At 34.5% G+C, this 19,609-nt stretch overlaps 1 protein-coding gene across 3 annotated transcripts in view; it reads right to left on the bottom strand.

Annotated features, from left to right (window-relative positions):
- Positions 1-19,609, bottom strand: part of USP47 (ubiquitin specific peptidase 47) — a 115,725-nt gene that overhangs the window by 4,179 nt on the left and 91,937 nt on the right. For all 3 annotated transcript variants that reach the window (XM_031007689.3, XM_055356419.2, XM_031007690.3), the window contains 10 exons: positions 19,258-19,370; positions 18,434-18,538; positions 15,860-16,067; positions 14,002-14,117; positions 11,837-11,956; positions 9,271-10,048; positions 4,269-4,444; positions 3,830-3,910; positions 2,386-2,501; positions 1,908-2,026 (listed from right to left, as the gene is read on the bottom strand). In XM_031007689.3, coding sequence (XP_030863549.1) covers positions 1,908-2,026; positions 2,386-2,501; positions 3,830-3,910; positions 4,269-4,444; positions 9,271-10,048; positions 11,837-11,956; positions 14,002-14,117; positions 15,860-16,067; positions 18,434-18,538; positions 19,258-19,370 — 1,932 coding nt within the window. The remainder of the gene's footprint in view (positions 1-1,907; positions 2,027-2,385; positions 2,502-3,829; positions 3,911-4,268; positions 4,445-9,270; positions 10,049-11,836; positions 11,957-14,001; positions 14,118-15,859; positions 16,068-18,433; positions 18,539-19,257; positions 19,371-19,609) is intronic.

Below are 19,609 nucleotides of genomic sequence, written 5' to 3'. Positions count from 1 at the left end.
CTAAAATCATAAACAAATCAACTTCACTTTATCCTCTTTTTTCACTAAAGCTATTATTAATCCTTCTCTTTCCATTTACTCCCCAATTTAGTGATTCTTCAAAATTGTCACTTTTCCATTATGTCACTTTTCAAGCATCAACTCAATTGTCACTTTTCTCTGGTGTACACAAGAAGAACTTCTACTGATTCAGTCCCTTAGTACCTATTATTTTAGAATGACAGGTTTGCAGTTCTGTTTCTTCCACAGACTGTGTGCACCAATAAGTGGTTCTTACTCATTTTTGTAGCACAAGGGATTAGCAGTGTCTGGCAAATTACAGGTCAATAAATATCTCTTGGATTTAATCACATGACATTTCTTACTCAACTATCTTGATGTGAAAATATACTGAAATAATACTGATGCAGGCACCCACCATCTAGTACCATTTTCAGATGAATCCATCTCTGCTAATACATACTTAATCCTTACAAGGGTGACTTCTTTGTCATTTATGATCTCTTCCTGACTTACCCAGGCACAGTGATTATTCCCTAAGACCCCAGATACTCAAAGAAATCACAATCTGGAGCACTTGCCTACACACCATAGTAGATGGTATCCTAGTTGTTCCTTACCTCCCAACCTAACTTGTCAATTAATCAGAATTTCAACCATTTAAATTTATGGTTGAATTAGACCTGAAGCAGCCTGAAATACATGAGGTGTTAGTATTATTGAGCTCTCTAAAAACTAGTATAATCTTGCAACAAAATATCCAGAATTGATATTTTACTTTCTATAGAAGAAAAGGAAAATTAAAATTTTCCTAAGCAACAGCAAAAAAAGAATATAGAACTAGTTGTTTACCTTGATGTGATCTTCTAAAAGCCAACTTTCCTCCTATAAGCCTCCCTCCAAACACCAATACTTTAAATGTGCCAATGTTGATAATGAAAACTGGGAGGTGTGACAAATATGTCTGCTACTTGGACCTCCTCAAGGTCACTGCTATGGGTTGAATTGTGCCCCCCACAAAAAGACATGTTGAAATCCTAATCCCTCGTACCTCAGAATGTGACCTTATTTGGAAATAGGGTCTTTCCAGTGATACTCAAAGTAAAATAAGGTCTTCAGGGTGGGCCCTAATCCAATAGGACTAGTGGTTTATGAAAAAGGGGAAAACAATACAGACAGACAAGCCCACAGAAAGAACACCACATGAAGATGAAGGCAGAGACTGGGGTGATGTATCTACAAGCCAAGGTTGCCAATGATGGCCAAAAACCACAGAAGCTAGGAGAGAGTATGGAACAGATTCTCCCCCACAGCACTCAGAAGGAACCAACCCTGTTGACAGCCTGATCTCAGATTGTGAGACAATACACTTCTATTCTTTAAGCCACCTGGCTTAGGACACAAATAGTCATTGTTCTTGAGTCTCTGATAAATTATCAGTACCATGTCTTCAATACAAAATAAGCCATAATAGTAAAAAAGAAACTAAAGAACAAACGTGGCTAAGAAAATATTAGCAGAGTTTTCTTAAAATGTACTAAAAACCTAACTTTGTAATTTCCTCATAAGGGGGAATTAATATTCTCAACATTCAAAAAAAGAATACTTAAAAGGCAAATGGGAACCAGAGAAAGATAGCAGAAGGCTGAAAGACACTGATTATTCTTTCAAAAACAACTTAAGCAGTTACATTAGGACACAGGGGAAGAAAATAAAACTCCCAAGGATAAGACGTAGGTAGGAATCACATCAATCCATAATAAGGATATCGTTATGCTTAATATAACACAAAACACTATAATGTATATTAGATTCCTCGTAACTCATTATTTGATTAAAAACTATAGGCTTCTATTAGTTCTAGAGTATTTCTAACTGATACTTCCCCCCAAAAATATTGAAAATACCATCAAGAACTTCAAGGAAAACCTCCCAGTTGCTGGAAATATTAATATCTTCTTCATAAATATGATAATCCAAAAAGACAGTGCCAGGATTCTTCCATGTTTTTTTCCTTAGACGAAACCTACAAATGTGATAAGACATTTAAAACGACTATAATTTGAAACTCTCAATTTAAAGATTGACACTAATCTGACACCAAAGAAAAATGAACTATGTTCAAATACAAAAGTCAAATAATGAGTTGTTAAAATCTGGGGAAATAAAGAAATGTTCCCAGTAATTCAAATTTAGAATCCTGTATAGGAAATCCAAACAAAATTTTAATACTCTTGTTTAGTCCTATTAAACTAATCTGTCGTACCAAAATTCTGAATAGTACAGGAAATTTTAATTCTCCTAGTTTTAGAAAATCATACCAGTCCATTTCAACTGACCACACAGTCTTTCTTCAAATCGCTGATGACATTAATTTTACTTTACCTGTCAATACTGAGCTCTAAACCACATTGCTCCCTGAGCTGAGGAATTAATTCCTCTTTTGATTGCCGTACAGTCATTCCTTTAGCAAACACAGCATCTAGCAGAAACTTGCATGGCTAGAAATATAAACACAAACAATCAGAGCTTGAATTATACCTTAAGTACATTAATATTAACACATTAAAATAAAAATTACCAAAACATTTTATTTGCAATTAAGGGCCTGAGTTTCAGAGTCTATCTTCCTTTTTTGAAACCTTAGCTCCACTATTTATGAGCTCAGCTATCTTGGGCAAGTTTACTTAAAATCTCTGTGTCTCAGTTCTGTAAACTGTGAACAGTATCTTCCTCACTGAGTCATTGTAAAGGTTAAATAGGATAACACATTTGTATTTTCCTTAACAGTTATAATTTTGAAAGCAAAAAGAACCACTTTTATGGACTAAAATGAGGGAAATGTATACTAATTCTCCAAATACATTAACCAATTGTCTCAAAAGAGACAGTTTCCACAAACTCAGATTAAATATGTAAATCAAAATGACTGTAATGGGTCACATTAAGAGAAATAACAGGTGCCAGATAAAATATCTTATATGAATAAAGGCATTTTATGATAAATTTATGGTTTTCACATTTGTCTAGTTCTTCAACAGGATGCTATAACATGTTATAACAGAATGTTATAACAATAGGATGTTATAACATTCTGAAAATATGATCTTTGCCTTATTCTTTTGGGTATTTGTGGTAAGGCTAGTATACCACAGGACTAAAATATTTTATTGATTACTCCTTAAAAAACACGGCCTGTTTAGATCATTCACCCACACCGTTTACAAGCAGTGACCTTGACCAAGATACTTAACTTCTCTGTGCCTCAGTTTCTTCATCTATAGAATGAGAATAAGAAATAGTGCTTGTATCTTAGTTAACTGATGATTAAATGAGTTAATATTTGCAAGCACCTAAAGCACACAGTAGACACTATATAAATGCTTGTTACATACTAAAATGACTTGCAACTGCTATTCACCTGTAGCATTGTATGATTGTTTCCAGAAAGCAAGCACATGCACAAAAAAATTTCTTTTCCTTTTAAAAGCAGGAAAATTTTGTCTCATTTCAGCATTTGTAGCAACACTTTAGAGCACAGGGATGACAAACAGTGGCCTGAGGGCCAAGTTCACTGCTGCCTGCTTTTGTAAATAAAATGTTGAGACATAGCCATCTCATTGGCTTATTATTGTCTATGGCTCCTTGTGCTAGAATAGCAGAAGTGAATAACTGCAACAGAGGCAGTATGGCCTGCTAAACTACAAGGCCCAGAAAAAATTTGCTGACCTTTGCTTCAGAGAAATAAAATGACTATGAATAAAATATATTCTATGTTTTCAGTAACTGTAAAAAGTAACCTTATATTGTTCTTAAACGTATTACTTACCTCTTGTTCATTGACCAAAAGCTGGTATACTTTAACTCTGTATTCTCCTTTTTTAAGTGCTCTCCCCAGTCTAATTGTAATCTATAAATTAAAAACATTTTTTTAGACATGCTGTCTCAGCAGAATAAACAACCCATTCTCATCCCATTTTTAAACTTTCCAAAATTCTCTAGATTATAGGCTCTCTGAGAACAGGCATATCTTTTACCTCTGAATCCCCGGCACCTAGAATAGTAACTGACACACAGCTAACATTTCACAAATGTTTGTTAGATGAGTGAAGAAAAATAACAACAAAACCCCCCCCAAATTACCATTAATCATTAAAAAAAAAATCCTTCTAGTTTATCTACTTCACCTCACTTGGAAGTAGTAAAAGCTGTTCTCAAATCTATCATTTAAAATAGACTCTAACTACTCGAAGATTATTTTAATCAACCTTATTGTCATCAGAAAATGATGAAAGTGTCTCATTCAGCCGGACGCTCTCAAACTCTTGATTGCTGGCATACACTCGAAAGACCTTGAAGTGAGAGGACAAAACTCCAACAAAGGGCTCTAAATGTTGTTTGAAAGCTGCCAGAGTAATTCTTTTATCAACATGCACCATCAACCCTACGCACAAAAAAAACCAAAACAGGAACAAAAATGTAAAAGAAACCTCTGAGTATAAATAAAACAGATCATATACTTTTTATTACACTGTATGCAGTAAAGAGTACTCCTTTTCAGTTAGACTTTAGCTAATATACCACACTGAATGGACAAAAAACATGGACACAGAGTTTCTGATAGGTTTTATCTGACAGCTTAAAATGTTCTGAGCTATTTAAGTGCTTGTTTCTTTGTTTAGGTTGCCAAACTCAAAAACAAGCTTCTAGGAATTCTTTTAAAATATATACACTTCTAGCTCCACACAGTAATAGTGTAAGCTCTGGTGGTTCCAATCCCACCTCTTCTGCTTACTTACTATATGGGACACGGCGCCAGCCTCCGTACCTCCATTTCCTCACTAGAAAAATGGAGATGATAATAGTGCCCACCTGAGTGTTGCAATGTGACTTCAGTGAGGTAATTCATTTATCATGCTTTCAGCACAGTGCCAAATACAGCGTGACTGCCTCAAAAACTGTTAGTAATATTATTTAATTTTCAGATTTTCACTAGAAAAAAAGTCACGACTGGCATACTAAGATGTCTGATTTATCATGTGGTTGGGCTGTAATTAACAGGAACTGTATTTAAATGGATCAGAAACTCTTACCTCTTCCCGGCTTAAATTTAAGCTCTCTTGGTATCGTAATAGGATTATCTTTAATGAGCTTCGTTTTTCCCTAATGCTTATTATTTTAATCTTTTGTCCCTAATTTTATAAGCCACTCATGAGGACACATCTGGAATGCTTCTATTGATTGTGGTCTTCATATCGTAGAAGAAAGCAGAAACCAGACTCTCAGTTAATAAGGCAGTGCTGCCTCACTGCCTCAGGCCACTGGACCTCCCTGGCTCTAAGGCTCCCTCCATGTTAGGTCTGGTTTTTCTGCTAAAGCTACATGGAAGGTAAAGGATGAGGCCTTGAAACACTGCTGGTAAACCAACATTCCCATGTCATATTAACACTTGGGTTGAATTTTTCTCAGATGACTTGTCAAATAAATTAATGTTCATTGTTTTCCTGGCTATAAAATATAGGCTCATTAATAGAAAATGTGACAAGAACAAATTAGAAGAAAGTATGAAGAGGGTGATGAGCTTTATTTACTATCTACCTTTTGAGTTTTGAGGCAGCATTTCTCTTAATTTGTTTAAAATGTCACTTTTTAAGCTTTAAGGAGTGCCCCTCTATGTCAATAATCCAGCTTATGGCAAACAAGCTTCTGTCTATGCTATCCAACGAGGTACTAAATTTCTTAACAGAAGGGTGTAATGCAAAAATTACTGGATTAGAAATGGAAAGCCTATGGCTAGATTTCAGTTTTGTCACTTTACTCCGATAAATGGCTGTAGGCAGGTCATCCAATCTCCCTCAACCTGTTTTCCCACGTGATCATAACATATAACATTGTTGTGACAAATGTAGTAAAAGTCTTTTCTAAAGCATTACTCAAATACAAGCTTTTATTGCCATTTTGGTTTCTTTCCTAACCTCTAGTAGTGCTGTGTCATAGGAAGACAAAAATGTTTGCTGGTTACTGATATAGTTTAATATGGTGATTATGACCAACTCGTTCTGGAATTTGATGGCCTGGCCTGACTGAATTCCTGGCTCCTCTTCATATATTAGATTTGTGACTCTGACTTCTTAACTTTTCTGTACTTCAATTACCTTTACTATAAAATACAGGTAGTAGTATTTAAACCTCAAAGTTATGTTCTGCGGTCAATACATGTAAAATGTTTAGCATAGCTTTGGCAAAGAGTGTTAATTTATTGGCTATAATTACTTTGTAGTTTTAGAGATTACTATTGTACCATTTTTCCTATCTACCTCTTCAGACTGAAGAGTCTATGTCTTCACAGAACAACCTTAAAATATATTTATGATTTTCCTTTTCGGTCCTTTCTCTTATGTATTTCTTTTATTCTTTTTCCTTTTCTTTTCTTTTTTTTTTTTTTTTTTGGGACAGGGTCTCGCTCTGTTGCCCAGGCTGGAGTGCAGTGGTACGATCATAGCTCACTGCAGCCTCTCTCCTCTGGGCTCAAGTGATCCTTCCACCTCAGCCTCCTAAGTAGCTAGAACTACAGGCACATGACCACGCTGGCTAATTAAAAAAATTTTTTTTGTAGAGATGGGGTCTTACTATGTTGCTCAGGCTGGTCTCTAACTCCTGGGTTCAAGCAGTTCCCCTCACGGCCTCCCAAAGTGCAGGGACTACAGGTGTAAGGCACTGTAACTGACCCTTACGAATTTCTTAAGTGAAGCGGTAACCAAAATTGTACGGAGAAATTTCAGTGTAAATGCACTACCATCTTTATTTATCTTGGCTTTCCTGTTTATACCCAAGTGCCTATGAACTATAACTAGTCCTACTAGGACAGTGTTCTCAGAGAATGATCTGTAATTATTCTCTGAAACAACTCTTGGATTATAACTGCTATCTTAAGGACCATCATTTTAAGTACAGATTATTGCCTGAGTGAACTGCGTATACTGTGCATAGTGCATCATTCTTTAAATATCAAATTCATTGTCTACCTGTTCTTCCTTGCCATTTTATCACTCTGAAGAATGTGTATTACTACTCATCATCCACATGTTTTCCCAGGGACCTTCTTTCAGATGACTGAGGAGCTGCAATGAATCAGTCTTAGCACAGACTCAAGAAAAACCTGGTTGCTAGCTGCTATCCCTACTCCCCTATCTCCAAACCAGTTTTCTACACATGAGAAGACATTTTCCGGGGTCACATTTTCTTTTCAAACAAGACCTTTTCTATGGTTTCTAAAAGCCCAAATACATAAGTTGTAGTGAATGGTTTCTCTTCTTCACCATGTTCACTATTTCAATGAACACTAGGAAATTAGCCTGGTATGAATTTCCAAATATGGCCAACATTCTCCATTTAAAAGATTTTATTAACTGTTCTAGGATGGAAATGAGACTTTTCAAACTATAATTCTAAGTATTCCCATCGAATTGAAGTTTTCCTACGGTTGAGACTATCATCCAGTCAAATTTTTAGCACATCATTCTAAAACAAACCAATTAAAAGAAATTTCCAACCTTTTACTAAAGAGGAACTACTTTTAATTTTTCTAATGTCCTTGATGGGTTGAGTATGGTAAAAAAGCAGAGCAGTTACTACTATTTTTCCTTTACTAAGATGCAAGGAAAGAACAGTGGTAGCAGCTATGGGGTGGTGGCTAATGATATCTGAGTCTCATCCTGGCAGTGTGAGCGACTAGCTATGTGACCATAGGCAAATTACTTAATCTGTTTGACCAGTTTCGTCATCAGTGAAAACGGTCTACCAATATCAATTTCACACAGCTGTTAAAAGAACTAATGAAACAATGTAAGCTAATGAGCCTTATGAGGTACATGCTCCATAGAAATTTAAAACATTATTACAATACGATTTCCCTCTATTTTGTTCTGCCAATCCACGTTTTCATACTTGAGTTTCTGCAAGATATATGTATGAATGTTGTATGATTCCAGTGTTATTTAACCCAACTAGTTAAAAACACAAATTTAAATACTTGTATTATTTCATAATTTCTACCACTTTGTTTTAGCAGATAGAATTTTGAGACTACAAGCATCATAGCACTTAACTTTCAGAGTGGGTGACTGCACCTCCTCCCCATGAGATGAAGCATAAGGCTGCATCTCAGTTGTCTCTACTTCTAACAGTTACATAGGGCCTGGCATCTAGTATGGATTTAGAAAATGTTACTTGGATGGGTGGATGACTGGATGGATAAAGAGTGGGGCTCCCTTCCAAAGGTAAAAGGAACAATTAGATGCCTTCAATTCTAGTAATGGTCCCATTTACTAGCTATATATGCACTTTTGGACAAGTCATTCATCCTCTATGAGCTTTGGCTTTCTTACCTGTCACATCAGGATACTAATGTTTGCTTTACAAAGTTTGGAGAAGCTTTAAGTGAGAACAAATAAGCATTTTGAAAACTAAAATATAAAAATATAAGGAGTAATATTAATATTTGCTTTGCTAGAACTAATGCAAAGTACTTACTTTTCCAGCTACTTCTCCTTTACACTTGAAGAAAGATTTTGTATCTTAAACCTGGTTGCCTTGCTAATTATTTGGCTGGCCTTAGTCTAAGGTTTTATAAAGGTTCTTTTATTTTAAGTCTCATACTATGCTGGAATGTTTTTGTTGTTACTGCTTATGCCAAATGCCCAAATTCTCAGATCTTTTCCCTGTTTCTGAGATTATGCGTTGGAATTTCTAGTAACTCCTTGCTTTGGAGTTACTTCAAAGTAACAGAAAAAATTTTAAGAGCGCTTTTTCTTTCTCTGACTTTCCCAGTTAATTAAGGACTTTTTAAGGGGGTATAGCAAGGGAATTGTTGTTTGCATTGGAAATGGAGAGAGAGAAGAGCATGTAGAAATAAAACATTTTCCTGGGCATTGAATATCAAATTTTCTAAAGTGTGTCAGCTTTTAAAAAATATTATTTACTTTTTAATATATTCCCTAATTTTTTACTTAGTAATTATATCATAATTCCTTCCTAACATTGAATACTATTTTTTTTTTACTTCTTATCTCAGAGTTCTGATATAATTACCATCTAATTTACTGCACAGGTCTAAGAACAGTGTTCATTATAACTGCATCAATAATCTTATAATCCAGAAAGTTACAAATGATCTTAGAACTAAGTACCTAACACTTAACTGAAAATTTAAATAAACTGAGAGAAAAACTGATGCTGTTTCAAGGACCGTTTTTCTTTTGAAGTACATACATTTATGTCCTTCCCCAGAACCTTCATCTGCAGCATAAGGTTCAGCTTTGAAATACATGTACTGCATTTCTCCCCTACTCTTGCCACTCTCATCATATTCACTATCAGTTCCAGAGTCTTCTTCTGCTGTATCCCATGTTTCTTTTTTCCCTTCATTTGCTTTCGTTCTTCTACTACTTGTGATACTGTGAGAGTCAAGTCCATTAGCCAAAGGGATCTGAGCATTGTCTGCATTGCACAAAGTATCACTGCTATGACTGGAGCTAAGAATATCACTGTCCACTGAACTTGTACTCCTGTCATTATTCACATCTGAGTCTGATCGTTCTTCAGACTGAAAATTTTCTGGATCAGAAGTCTGAATATGCTGTTCAAGTTCTCTATTATCCACTGATGCTGAAGAGTCCCTCTCATTGAGAGGTGATTCGATGTTTTCAAAGTCACTTGTCTCAGTACTTTTGCTGCTGTCCCCATTATCTCCATCCTGCTGTTGCTGCAGTGACAAGCTTTTGAGTTTTTCAGTGCTTTCTTCTAGAATAGCTTCCACAGACTTTAGGCTTCCTACAGGTCCTTTGACTCTTTCACAATCATCATCCACATTACCAGAATCGCCTCCAGCTTTCTGGTATGCTGTCCTTTTGGAATAAGATCCTGGGGATTGCTCAGGTAGCAAAACAAATAATCTGATTGTATTTGCATGCCGATCCAGGAGTTTCCATAAATGAGAGTCTGCAAAGGCCATCTGGTAATCCAAAGTCTCGGAGCTTTCAACAAACACCTACATAGTAAGTCAAAGTTTTATTATATATTAATTTTAGTGACATGCTCATTCATCATCATCATTATATTGCATCAATACAACACAATACACAGTTATGTTATAACACGTGTGATGATATAGTTTCTGCAGGACACTATTGTTTTGGAGACTGAATAAAATAAATATTAGGCTCAAATGTCTTTGTAACTAGCCATAAAACTACACTAAGATAGACGGTATGGACATACACATACACACAAACATCTTGTTTATTGGGTTGTCCAATTTCAGAAAGTTGTTGTATTATATATCCTTCTCTTTAGGAAATTAATACTCTGGTTTTTCTTTAGATTGTAGAAATCTTTCACCTTTAGGAAATCCAAGTTTAGCCTGAACTACAGACACAGGAACATGTGTAAAGACACCTTGTGAATATAACACCAAAATCCAGATCATGGAAAAATTTAATGGGCAAATGACTTGGCTTTGTAACAAACTGCAAGGAAGCAAACAAAAAAGACACAGGAAAATTTACAGAAAAAAATTTTCTAAGACAATCAGAGAAATTTGAACACTGACTAGATATTGACTGATATTAAGGTATTTCTTAGGTATATAATGTAATTGTCATTTTTTTAAAAGAGTTCTCTTCATTTAGATATATATGTTCATATTATCTATAGATGAAATGATATGATCCTGAGGAAGTTTATCAAATAATCTGGGGGAAGTAGGTGGTTAAATTATAGATGAAACGAGATGATCACTGTGGAAGCTGAGAGGTGGGGATGTGTGGGGGTTCACTCTATTTTCCCTATTTTCTCTACTTTTGTTTATGTTTGAAATTTTCCATAATAAATCTTTTTTTAAAATGAAATTCGTACTTGGCATAAATTTGGCAATTATAAATAGCATGTTGGGTTTTGCATAAAAGGATAACACTATCATTATCCTATTCAGTAAATGTTACAAATTGAAACCAGTACGCTAACCATTTAAGGAACAAGAAAAGTTAGATCCCTACTGCACTTCTTACCCTAAAGTAATGTACTGGAGGGGATTAGAAATTTTAATGTTTTACATATACACACACATATACACATACATCCCCTCCCCCACCACACAAAAGTTTTAGAAGTGTAGGTGAATAAAAATTACATATTAGTAATAAAATACTAAAAAAGTTAAATGAGATAAAAGACTAGACTGTACTAAGATGAATGAGACTAGAGTGATAAAAACACATATGAAAAATGATAAATGATCAAACACATAATAATAGCAAGACAAAAGAAGAGGATTAACATGAACTTTCTCATTTCCAACAGAGAAAAATGAGTAGGCAAAAGGAATAATGTTGGGTGAACTCAAGATTATAATTTTCTCTATACCAGGTATGCCTCTGACCCTCACCATGAAGCACTGCTTTATGGGATAAGCTCAAGAATAAACAAAATCCAGGGGACATAATCACTGTGGGAAGAAATGGTTATGAAGTCTTCACCAAAGAGGTAGGACTAACCTGGAGACTGAAAAAAAAAAATGCAGGGAGAGGAGGAAGAACACTCCAGGTGGGAGTGCACATGAACAAAGGCAAAGAAGAGGAGAACCAGTAGGACTGATTCACAGGACAGAAAGGAGCCTGACCTGACCTGACTACAAAGGAAGGTAATTACTGGGTTGAGAATTTTAAATTAAGTTCCAGACAGATTTGAACAGCTGTGGAGGCCAGGCTTATAATATTGAACCTAATTTCATTTACTATTACCAGCATAGAAAACAGTAATGAAAAAGTAAATGACATACCTTGTTACTTCTAAAAAATCCTTCAGCTTTCAGAGTTTTACTGGAGACACTGAGAAGACGCAAATCATTGTAGCAGCGTTCCAGCACTATTCTCATTGTTTCAGCAGGTAAATGGATGGCCTATAATGAAAGCAATTTAATAAAAAGTACTCTTTCAAAAATAATTCTGCTTGACTTAAAAATATGGGAAAGCAAGACACTGCTGAGTTCTTCTTAAAAGCAGCAGAGAGAAACATAATTTTAGTAGAGGTTTTAAAATTTTTGAATAATTGAAGGGAAAAATTACTTATAGCCATAAATTATACTGCAAATCAGGAGAACAAAGTACCACTTATAAATGTATGCTCTGAAACTATTTTAAAGGCAAGGATTTTTTCCTAGAATCTCTATTCCTCTCAAACTTGCCAAGTAAATGAGTGATCTGATTCCAAAGAAACTGCGTAACTGACTTTTTGACTGCTGATATCAAAATGTTGAACTTCTTGGCTTTTGACAGGCCTTTCTATAGTCTGTGAATAGTTTTTAATACTTTTATTAAAGCAATAAGCAATTTTCCTTTGTGTAAAATGAGAAGATTAGTAAGGAAAATTTTAAGTTTTTCTGAAAGTCCACATCTTTAATTTTTGGAGTCATTTTATAAATTGACATGAAAGCAGCAGATAAAAATACTTTACATTTAAAAAACACAGTTTCTTTTCAATGCAACTAAGGTCATCAGTTATAAATACCTAATTCTTAAGCAGGCTGGTTAAAAATACTGTATTTGTTTACATGATGTTTTGTGACTGCCTTTATTCTCTATAGACGTATTTTTCTCAGTAAGATTATTAACTTCTTGGGGAAGAAACCACTGTGTCTCTTTCTTTTGTATTATGTGTGAGTGCTTATTAAACTAAATTTTTTTACATTTGTCATTCATATTTTAAAAATGTAATATACAGTATATTATACCAACATAGTATGCATTTACAAGCAATTTAATCATAAAATATAATTTCACAAAATGATTTGTTTCTTGGTTATTACTTTAGCAAAATTGTTAGAAGTCATATACAGAAGTCACAATATAGACTTTTTTAGAACATAATAACCACCAACTCTTACATAATACCTTACAATTTTTTTCCTCAGAGCATTTATTTTTCATTAATGTTCACTACAACTCTGCTAAACAGGTATTCACAACCCCAGATAATGAGATGAAAGACAAGACTACCATAAGATGAATGACTGAAAACTGGACTCAACTTGTAATTATGGAACAATTTCCACTACACCAGGGAATATTAACCTATGGTTCAAGAACCCTGCAAAATCTGCTGTTTGTATGCTCAGGGTTCTGCAGAGCACAGGACCCTTGTAAGGATGATAATCATTTGTCTGGTGTGGACTAATCCTTTTGCCCCCCCAAAATTTGAATGTTTTCATTGTTTTATTTTTCCAGCTCAAAAAATCGGAATGAGCCTATGTTCTTTATCACTAGCTCACATAATGGCAGCAGTATTTAATTCATCACCTTCCCTGTCAAGTCTACACCCTCACCTTCCTCCTCTATTTCTATTAATGTATCCCTACTTTTCTGGTTACCCAAGTTTGAAACCCCTGGCTCAGGTCATCGGTGCATCTGCTTTACCCCAACATTTAACAATTACAAGTCCTACAGATTCTATCTCTCTTGGAATCTATGCCTTCTCTCATTTCCAGTCATAACACCTGCACTTGAATTATTTCAACAGCTTCCTCCTCTCCATTCCTGACTCCCCTCAAGGCATGTGGAACGCTAGTCTAGTGTCACCAGACACTAAATGCAGCATTGCCACACTTAAAAACGACGAAAACAAAAACTCTACTTATTGCCTACGCCAAAAAGGAGCCCAAACTTTCGTGTTTACTGTTTAAAGCTCTTCATGAAATACACTGTACTTACATTTCCAATCCTGTATTTTATGATAATCCAGCCAACACATATAAGTTGTTACATGTACTTGCCTCACACTTTCTTACCTCCACACTTTACTCAATCTGTTTCTTTTAACTACAGTTGTCTAACTACAAATATTAGCTCCTGGAGGTAAAGCATGTATCTTATTCATAACTGTCACATAGTGTGTCTTGTACATAGCAGGCACTCAAAAATTTATTTACAGACCCCTTTTAAAACTTACCTTTGAAATCAGTTGTTTGAATTCTGTAACTGTCTGATTTAAGTAAGCACGAACAGTTATAGGAGCAGCTACAGATTCTGCCTTTAGATCAACAACATGAACTTTCACCATCACTTCTGTCACATTTGAAGACATAAACACAGAATTGGAGGTTATTTTTTAATGTATTTCACATGAGTAATGCATTCTTAATGTGTTTCTAACAGGTGACAAATCCAAACTTCCAAGTACAGATGAAAACAACACTGAATAAATATAAATCACCAGTTACTGCAAAACAAATATTAAAGGTGACACAGCACTCCTGCTTGCTTTTGAACAAGCCCCTTATCAAGCCACCTTGTTCATCATCAAAGAATTATCCTCAAAATAATATTTCCTATATCCTAAGGAAAATTCCACACAAAAACTGTGCTGATTATGCCTTTGTTTTCTCACTTAAATCTTTTATATTGAAATTTAATCCCATTCTCTTCTGTTTGCAGAAGGTTATGTTTATAATTAAACTCTTAATCACTTGAAAAATAAATGATCTTCAAACATTGTATTTAATACACAGTTATTCTGTATCTGTTTTAACCTCGTGTTTTATGTCAATCCTCAGTTTTTTCCCTACGTTGTTAATCTAAATTTGACAAAATATTCTGCTAAGATCTGGATTATTAATGAATAAAGACTACTTTATAAGTCTTACAATCCACATTTGCATTTAGAGTTCTCTTTCAAATAAGTGGTACTACTGCTGACTCATGTTATATCCTAATCATTCTTTTTCCTGTCTAGCAAAAAAAAAAAAAAAAAAAGCAAGGAAATGTCCTTAAGGGACTCTTTATAGATAGGGTAGAGTCTTAGAAGTTGAAGTAGACATCATAAGGTTTCCAGAAATAAAATTTTCCCACTTAAGAGACGTAGGCTCCTTGAAAGAATACTACATCTAACTTACTCTGTAAACAGAGGCCTTTATTTAAAAAGGAGATATACAGGATCCACAGAGGAACATTATTGTAAAAGGGCAGAATAAAGTTTTGTAAGTTCAACTTTTAGGGAAAAAACACAGAGAACCTAATTCTGACTAACCACTGATGCAAAGGAGTTAGGGCCAAGACACAACAGTATGGATTTTGTAAAATTATATAAACATTTTGCTTTTCTTCTATTTGTTACAATTTACATATGGTAATTATAGAAAACTCTGGACAAAAACAGACCATGTAACTGTCTATAGGGAAACTGTCTCTGGGAAAACTAGGGGCATGATATTTTGGTTTTCCTAAGCAGTCTCAAAGAAAAAAAAAAATAACAAACTCAATGTGCTGAGTGAATGTGATAGATTTAATGAAAAAAGAAAAGATGAAGTCCCTGGCACCTGTAGAAATAGAGAGGATGACGAAAAATTGTAAATGCTGACAGTGATGGGATAATGAATCCACCCTTCCAAAGAAGACCTGAAAAACAGCCTCTACTTCTGAGACTTTATGGGAATATACTTTTTTGGACCAAGGTCTTCTCCATAAAGAGAAAGAAAGAGAAAGAGAGATCTTCCTAAGAGAGCAATTGATAACTTTAGGGATTGACAGCATCCAGAATGATTCAGTACCGCCCACTGGAGAAGAAAAAACCCACTGAAGACCGTAAGCTAGAAGTTTTGTTGTTTTTTGTTGTTTTTAAAATTATGTATACAACTCTTTGCAAGTAATCTAGAACTTAATTCCAAGCTGTTGCTGAGTACTTCTCAACCTGTCAAAATTATTCTACATTTTAAGACCATATACAAAATTTAAATTTCTACAATAAAAAAAAAACTTTCTCATGAAAATTCTAAGTACAGAACAACTAAAAATAGTGTAAAATTGCTCACCTCCAGGTTTATAAGATTGGAAAACCTGATCAGGCTTTCTCGTCTCCAACAGCAGATCAAACATATATGTTGACTTGACGCCACCTAGTAGAAGCCCCATTGGTGTATCTTCTTCTCCTTCATATGACCGTTCTAGATAATCATGAAACTCATCATATTTAACAAGGCGACAGCAATCCAGGGGTATTACCTCTTCTAAATCCATCATCTAAAAGAAAGTAATCCCCCAGAAAGAAAAAATATATATACATATATATTTATATATATACATATATAAATACACAGTGTTTCAGTCTGTTGGGGAATAACACTACAATAGGCCCTAACAAAATCCACACATTTATGATTTGCATCAAAGACATCAAAGTTACAGGCACAACTTAAATGTTATTTTTAAATAATTATGTTTCATTATCCCTCCAATCATATAAAGCATGTACTAAATACATTTTTTATTTTTTAAAAAGTTAACATCATAAACTTTAGGTGTAGAAACAAAATCAATGTATTGTAACTATTGTTCATAATCAACTAAGCTGGAAACACAGAGGAAAACAACCAAACAGCCAACTAGAATATGCATCTTTTGTTTTCTTAATCCAATCTGGAGTAGAATTGATAATTCATGTAACTAGTAACAATCTAAGTACAGGAGGACAGCATGTCTCATAAAGCCATCACAAAGGGTTTGGCTTCTATGATATCCCCTTTCAATATTAGCCTCCAGAATACTTAAAGCTCATGGTATAGGAATTTCTATCATAACATTTCCTTATAGCTTATGTCACTAATAGATGACATACCCTGGTTGCAACAACTCTCTTGATAGGAAATAAGCCTCCTAGAGAAACACAGTAGGATTGCTTAGAAGTATTCAATGTTCATTTAAGGTTGTGATTATGAGTTTCAAGAAGGACTTGTAAGCCTCAGCGTATCCCCATTGATCTCTACTCCTCCCCAACCCCCATCCCCAACAATGAAGCTCTATTTTTGGCATACAAGATTGACTTATTTCTCTCTTCTGTTTGTTTGTTTCTTTTTATTTGCGAACTTTTACTTCCTATTTTTAAGACTAATGCTTGCAGTCCACCATTATATTTAAAGAATTTTTACCAAAATGAGGCAAATCCAGAGCCATCCATCCATCTTAATGTTTGTTCATTCATTTATCCATTCAACATACCCAACCAATTTTGACTATTCTATATACCAGGGAAGAGTACTAAAAATAAAATTGTGAACAAAACCAGAATGGTTTTTGCACTTGTATGTGCTTATAGTTTAGTGAGGGGCAGTAATATTAATTAAAATAGTCAAACAATTAAATGTAAAATTTCAATACTGATAAGTGCTATGCAGGACCAGATGTATAATATAAGTGATTCTCAAACTTGACTATGCCTAAGAATCACCTGAGATATGTGTTAAAATGCCTATTTCCGGGCTCCAACAGAGAAATTCTGATTCATCTGCAGCAATTAGCATTTTTAATAAGAATGTGACTCTGGTGCAGATTGCACTGGATCACACTTTCAGAAACAATGTCAGCTATCTTGTGTGTTATTTTTAGTTATGTTATTGGTTCCATGTATAATTATACACAAAATGATGTAGTATGCAATTTTTTCTCTAGGTAATGACTGTTTAATTTCAGTCATTCTGTTACTGCTTATATGGAAAGGGGAAAACTTAAATTTGTTAAGTATCATAAATGACATTTAGAATGATCTGGTGAAACAGCAGTGACCCCATTTGCCTTTCAAACCTCATTAATAACTTTCCACTACTCTTAGAGAACAAAACGTAAACTTCTATTTCACAAAATCTCTAATTTCATTTTATGGTACTCTGTGCTCACTCAAAACAATCTAAACATATGGCTCCTTTCTTCAGTTTCTTAAACGTGCCAAGCATCTCCTCACCTCAGCACTTTTGCACATGCTGTTCACTCTACTTCGAATATTCTTCCTTGAGCATGGGCCAGTGATGGAATGGGTAACGCATCTGACTACGGACCAGTATATTCTTCCTCAACTTTTTGCATCGCTGTCTCCCTTTCTCATGGTTAAAGTTTCAAAATAAATTTTCTCAATTTACTACTAATGTATTTATAGCATCTAAATAATAAAATAATTGCAAACTGTGATGTTTAAGTACGTTTTGTCTGTTCCTTCCAGTAGATTGTAAACTCCATGAAGGCAGTGACCATGCCTTGTTCACTTTGGTATCTCTAACACCTCATGTTATCTTATTCACTCTAATATCTCTAAGTTTCATACAGTAAACACTCATGAAATGTATGTTAAATGAATAGAAAGAGCAAATAAACATTCTGTTCCTAATTTTAATTCTGGGATCTAGAAACTTCAAATGGCTTCCAGAGGGAGAAAATTTTCAAAATCAACTGACTATGCTCCAAAGGAGCGGTATAAATATACTCGGTAAGAGATAAATTAACCAGTTACCAAGGTTACTGCCAGTGTTTATATAACTATTATCCATTATAAAAACTTGGGAAATTATGTTAATACTGTTGTATTAGTAAGTAAATGCCAATGATGCAATTAAACATACCTTATAAGCCATTTCTACTGCTTCCTTTAATGTCTTATCCTTATGAACCTCCAATTTATTTTCCATCATTACTTGTTTTGTAGGATGCAAACAGAATAATTTTATCTAGAAAATGTAAAATATCATCATCAACTCTGCAGTTCCAAAGTTCAATTCTTCCGTAGACAGCATTTATTCCTAATTGTCAAAATACTGCAATTTTTTAAAAGAACATAATTGAGATCACTCTTCTATCTATTCTTTCTCACTTAGTAATTGACACCAATTACGTCTCACACCATACAAAAATTCAAAAACATTAATTTTAACAACTGCATGTTTCCTTATAAGCATGTATCATATTTATGTAATCATTCCCCTACCAATATACATTTGTGTTGTTTCCAATTTTTCCCTAATTTGGAAAATGCTATAATGAATATCCCTGTAATCAAGATTATTACAGTAATTATGATTATTTCGTTAGGTAATTCTGTAAGAGAAATTATATTAAAAACTATGATTTTGCTTAAGGCTCTTGATAAATACTACTCAATTTCTATCCAGTTTTTACGGATTTATTTTCTTTTAGTAGGATAAGAGAATGTGTCTACCTCAACTGTGGCTTCACCAGCACTGAGCACCGTCACTACATGTTACTGGGTTTTTACACATCAAATCAAATCAAATCAAAATTTACCTTTACAGTATAGTTGGTTACATTGTTCAATGATCATGATAGCATAATTGTCTCAGAATCAACCCAATGAGTTAGTCATTAGAATTGCAGGTAAGCGAGCTTAAAAATAGCACTTTCAATTAAAAATAAAATGATGGAATTCAACCTTGCATGTATTGCGCTCAATTTCTCGTTGTCTCTTTTCTTGTTCTTCCAACTCTCTCTCTTTCTGCACCAAGTTTTTAATATGTTCTGGGTATTCATCCACTTCTAGAAATTCTATTAGTAATAAAAACAGGATAAGACAGTGTCACTGAAACTGAGCTGCCTTTATTCATCCTGCTTCACTATGCTCTCATGGTATATACTTCTACTGTAGCACTCACGGAGATATATCTCCATTACATCCTTCTCTCAACTTGGAATACAAGCTTCGTCCAGAAAAGGGTTAAGAGATAGTTAACAGGGACACACGGTTAGGTCCATATCTTAAAGAGCCATGTATTTATTCAAAATGG

Source organism: Gorilla gorilla, chromosome 9 (genome assembly GCF_029281585.2).
Source record: "Gorilla gorilla gorilla isolate KB3781 chromosome 9, NHGRI_mGorGor1-v2.1_pri, whole genome shotgun sequence".
In the NCBI taxonomy this organism is placed as follows: domain Eukaryota; kingdom Metazoa; phylum Chordata; class Mammalia; order Primates; family Hominidae; genus Gorilla; species Gorilla gorilla.
The sequence above is the reverse complement of the archived record's forward strand: the minus strand, read 5'-3'. Positions and strand labels throughout refer to the sequence as shown.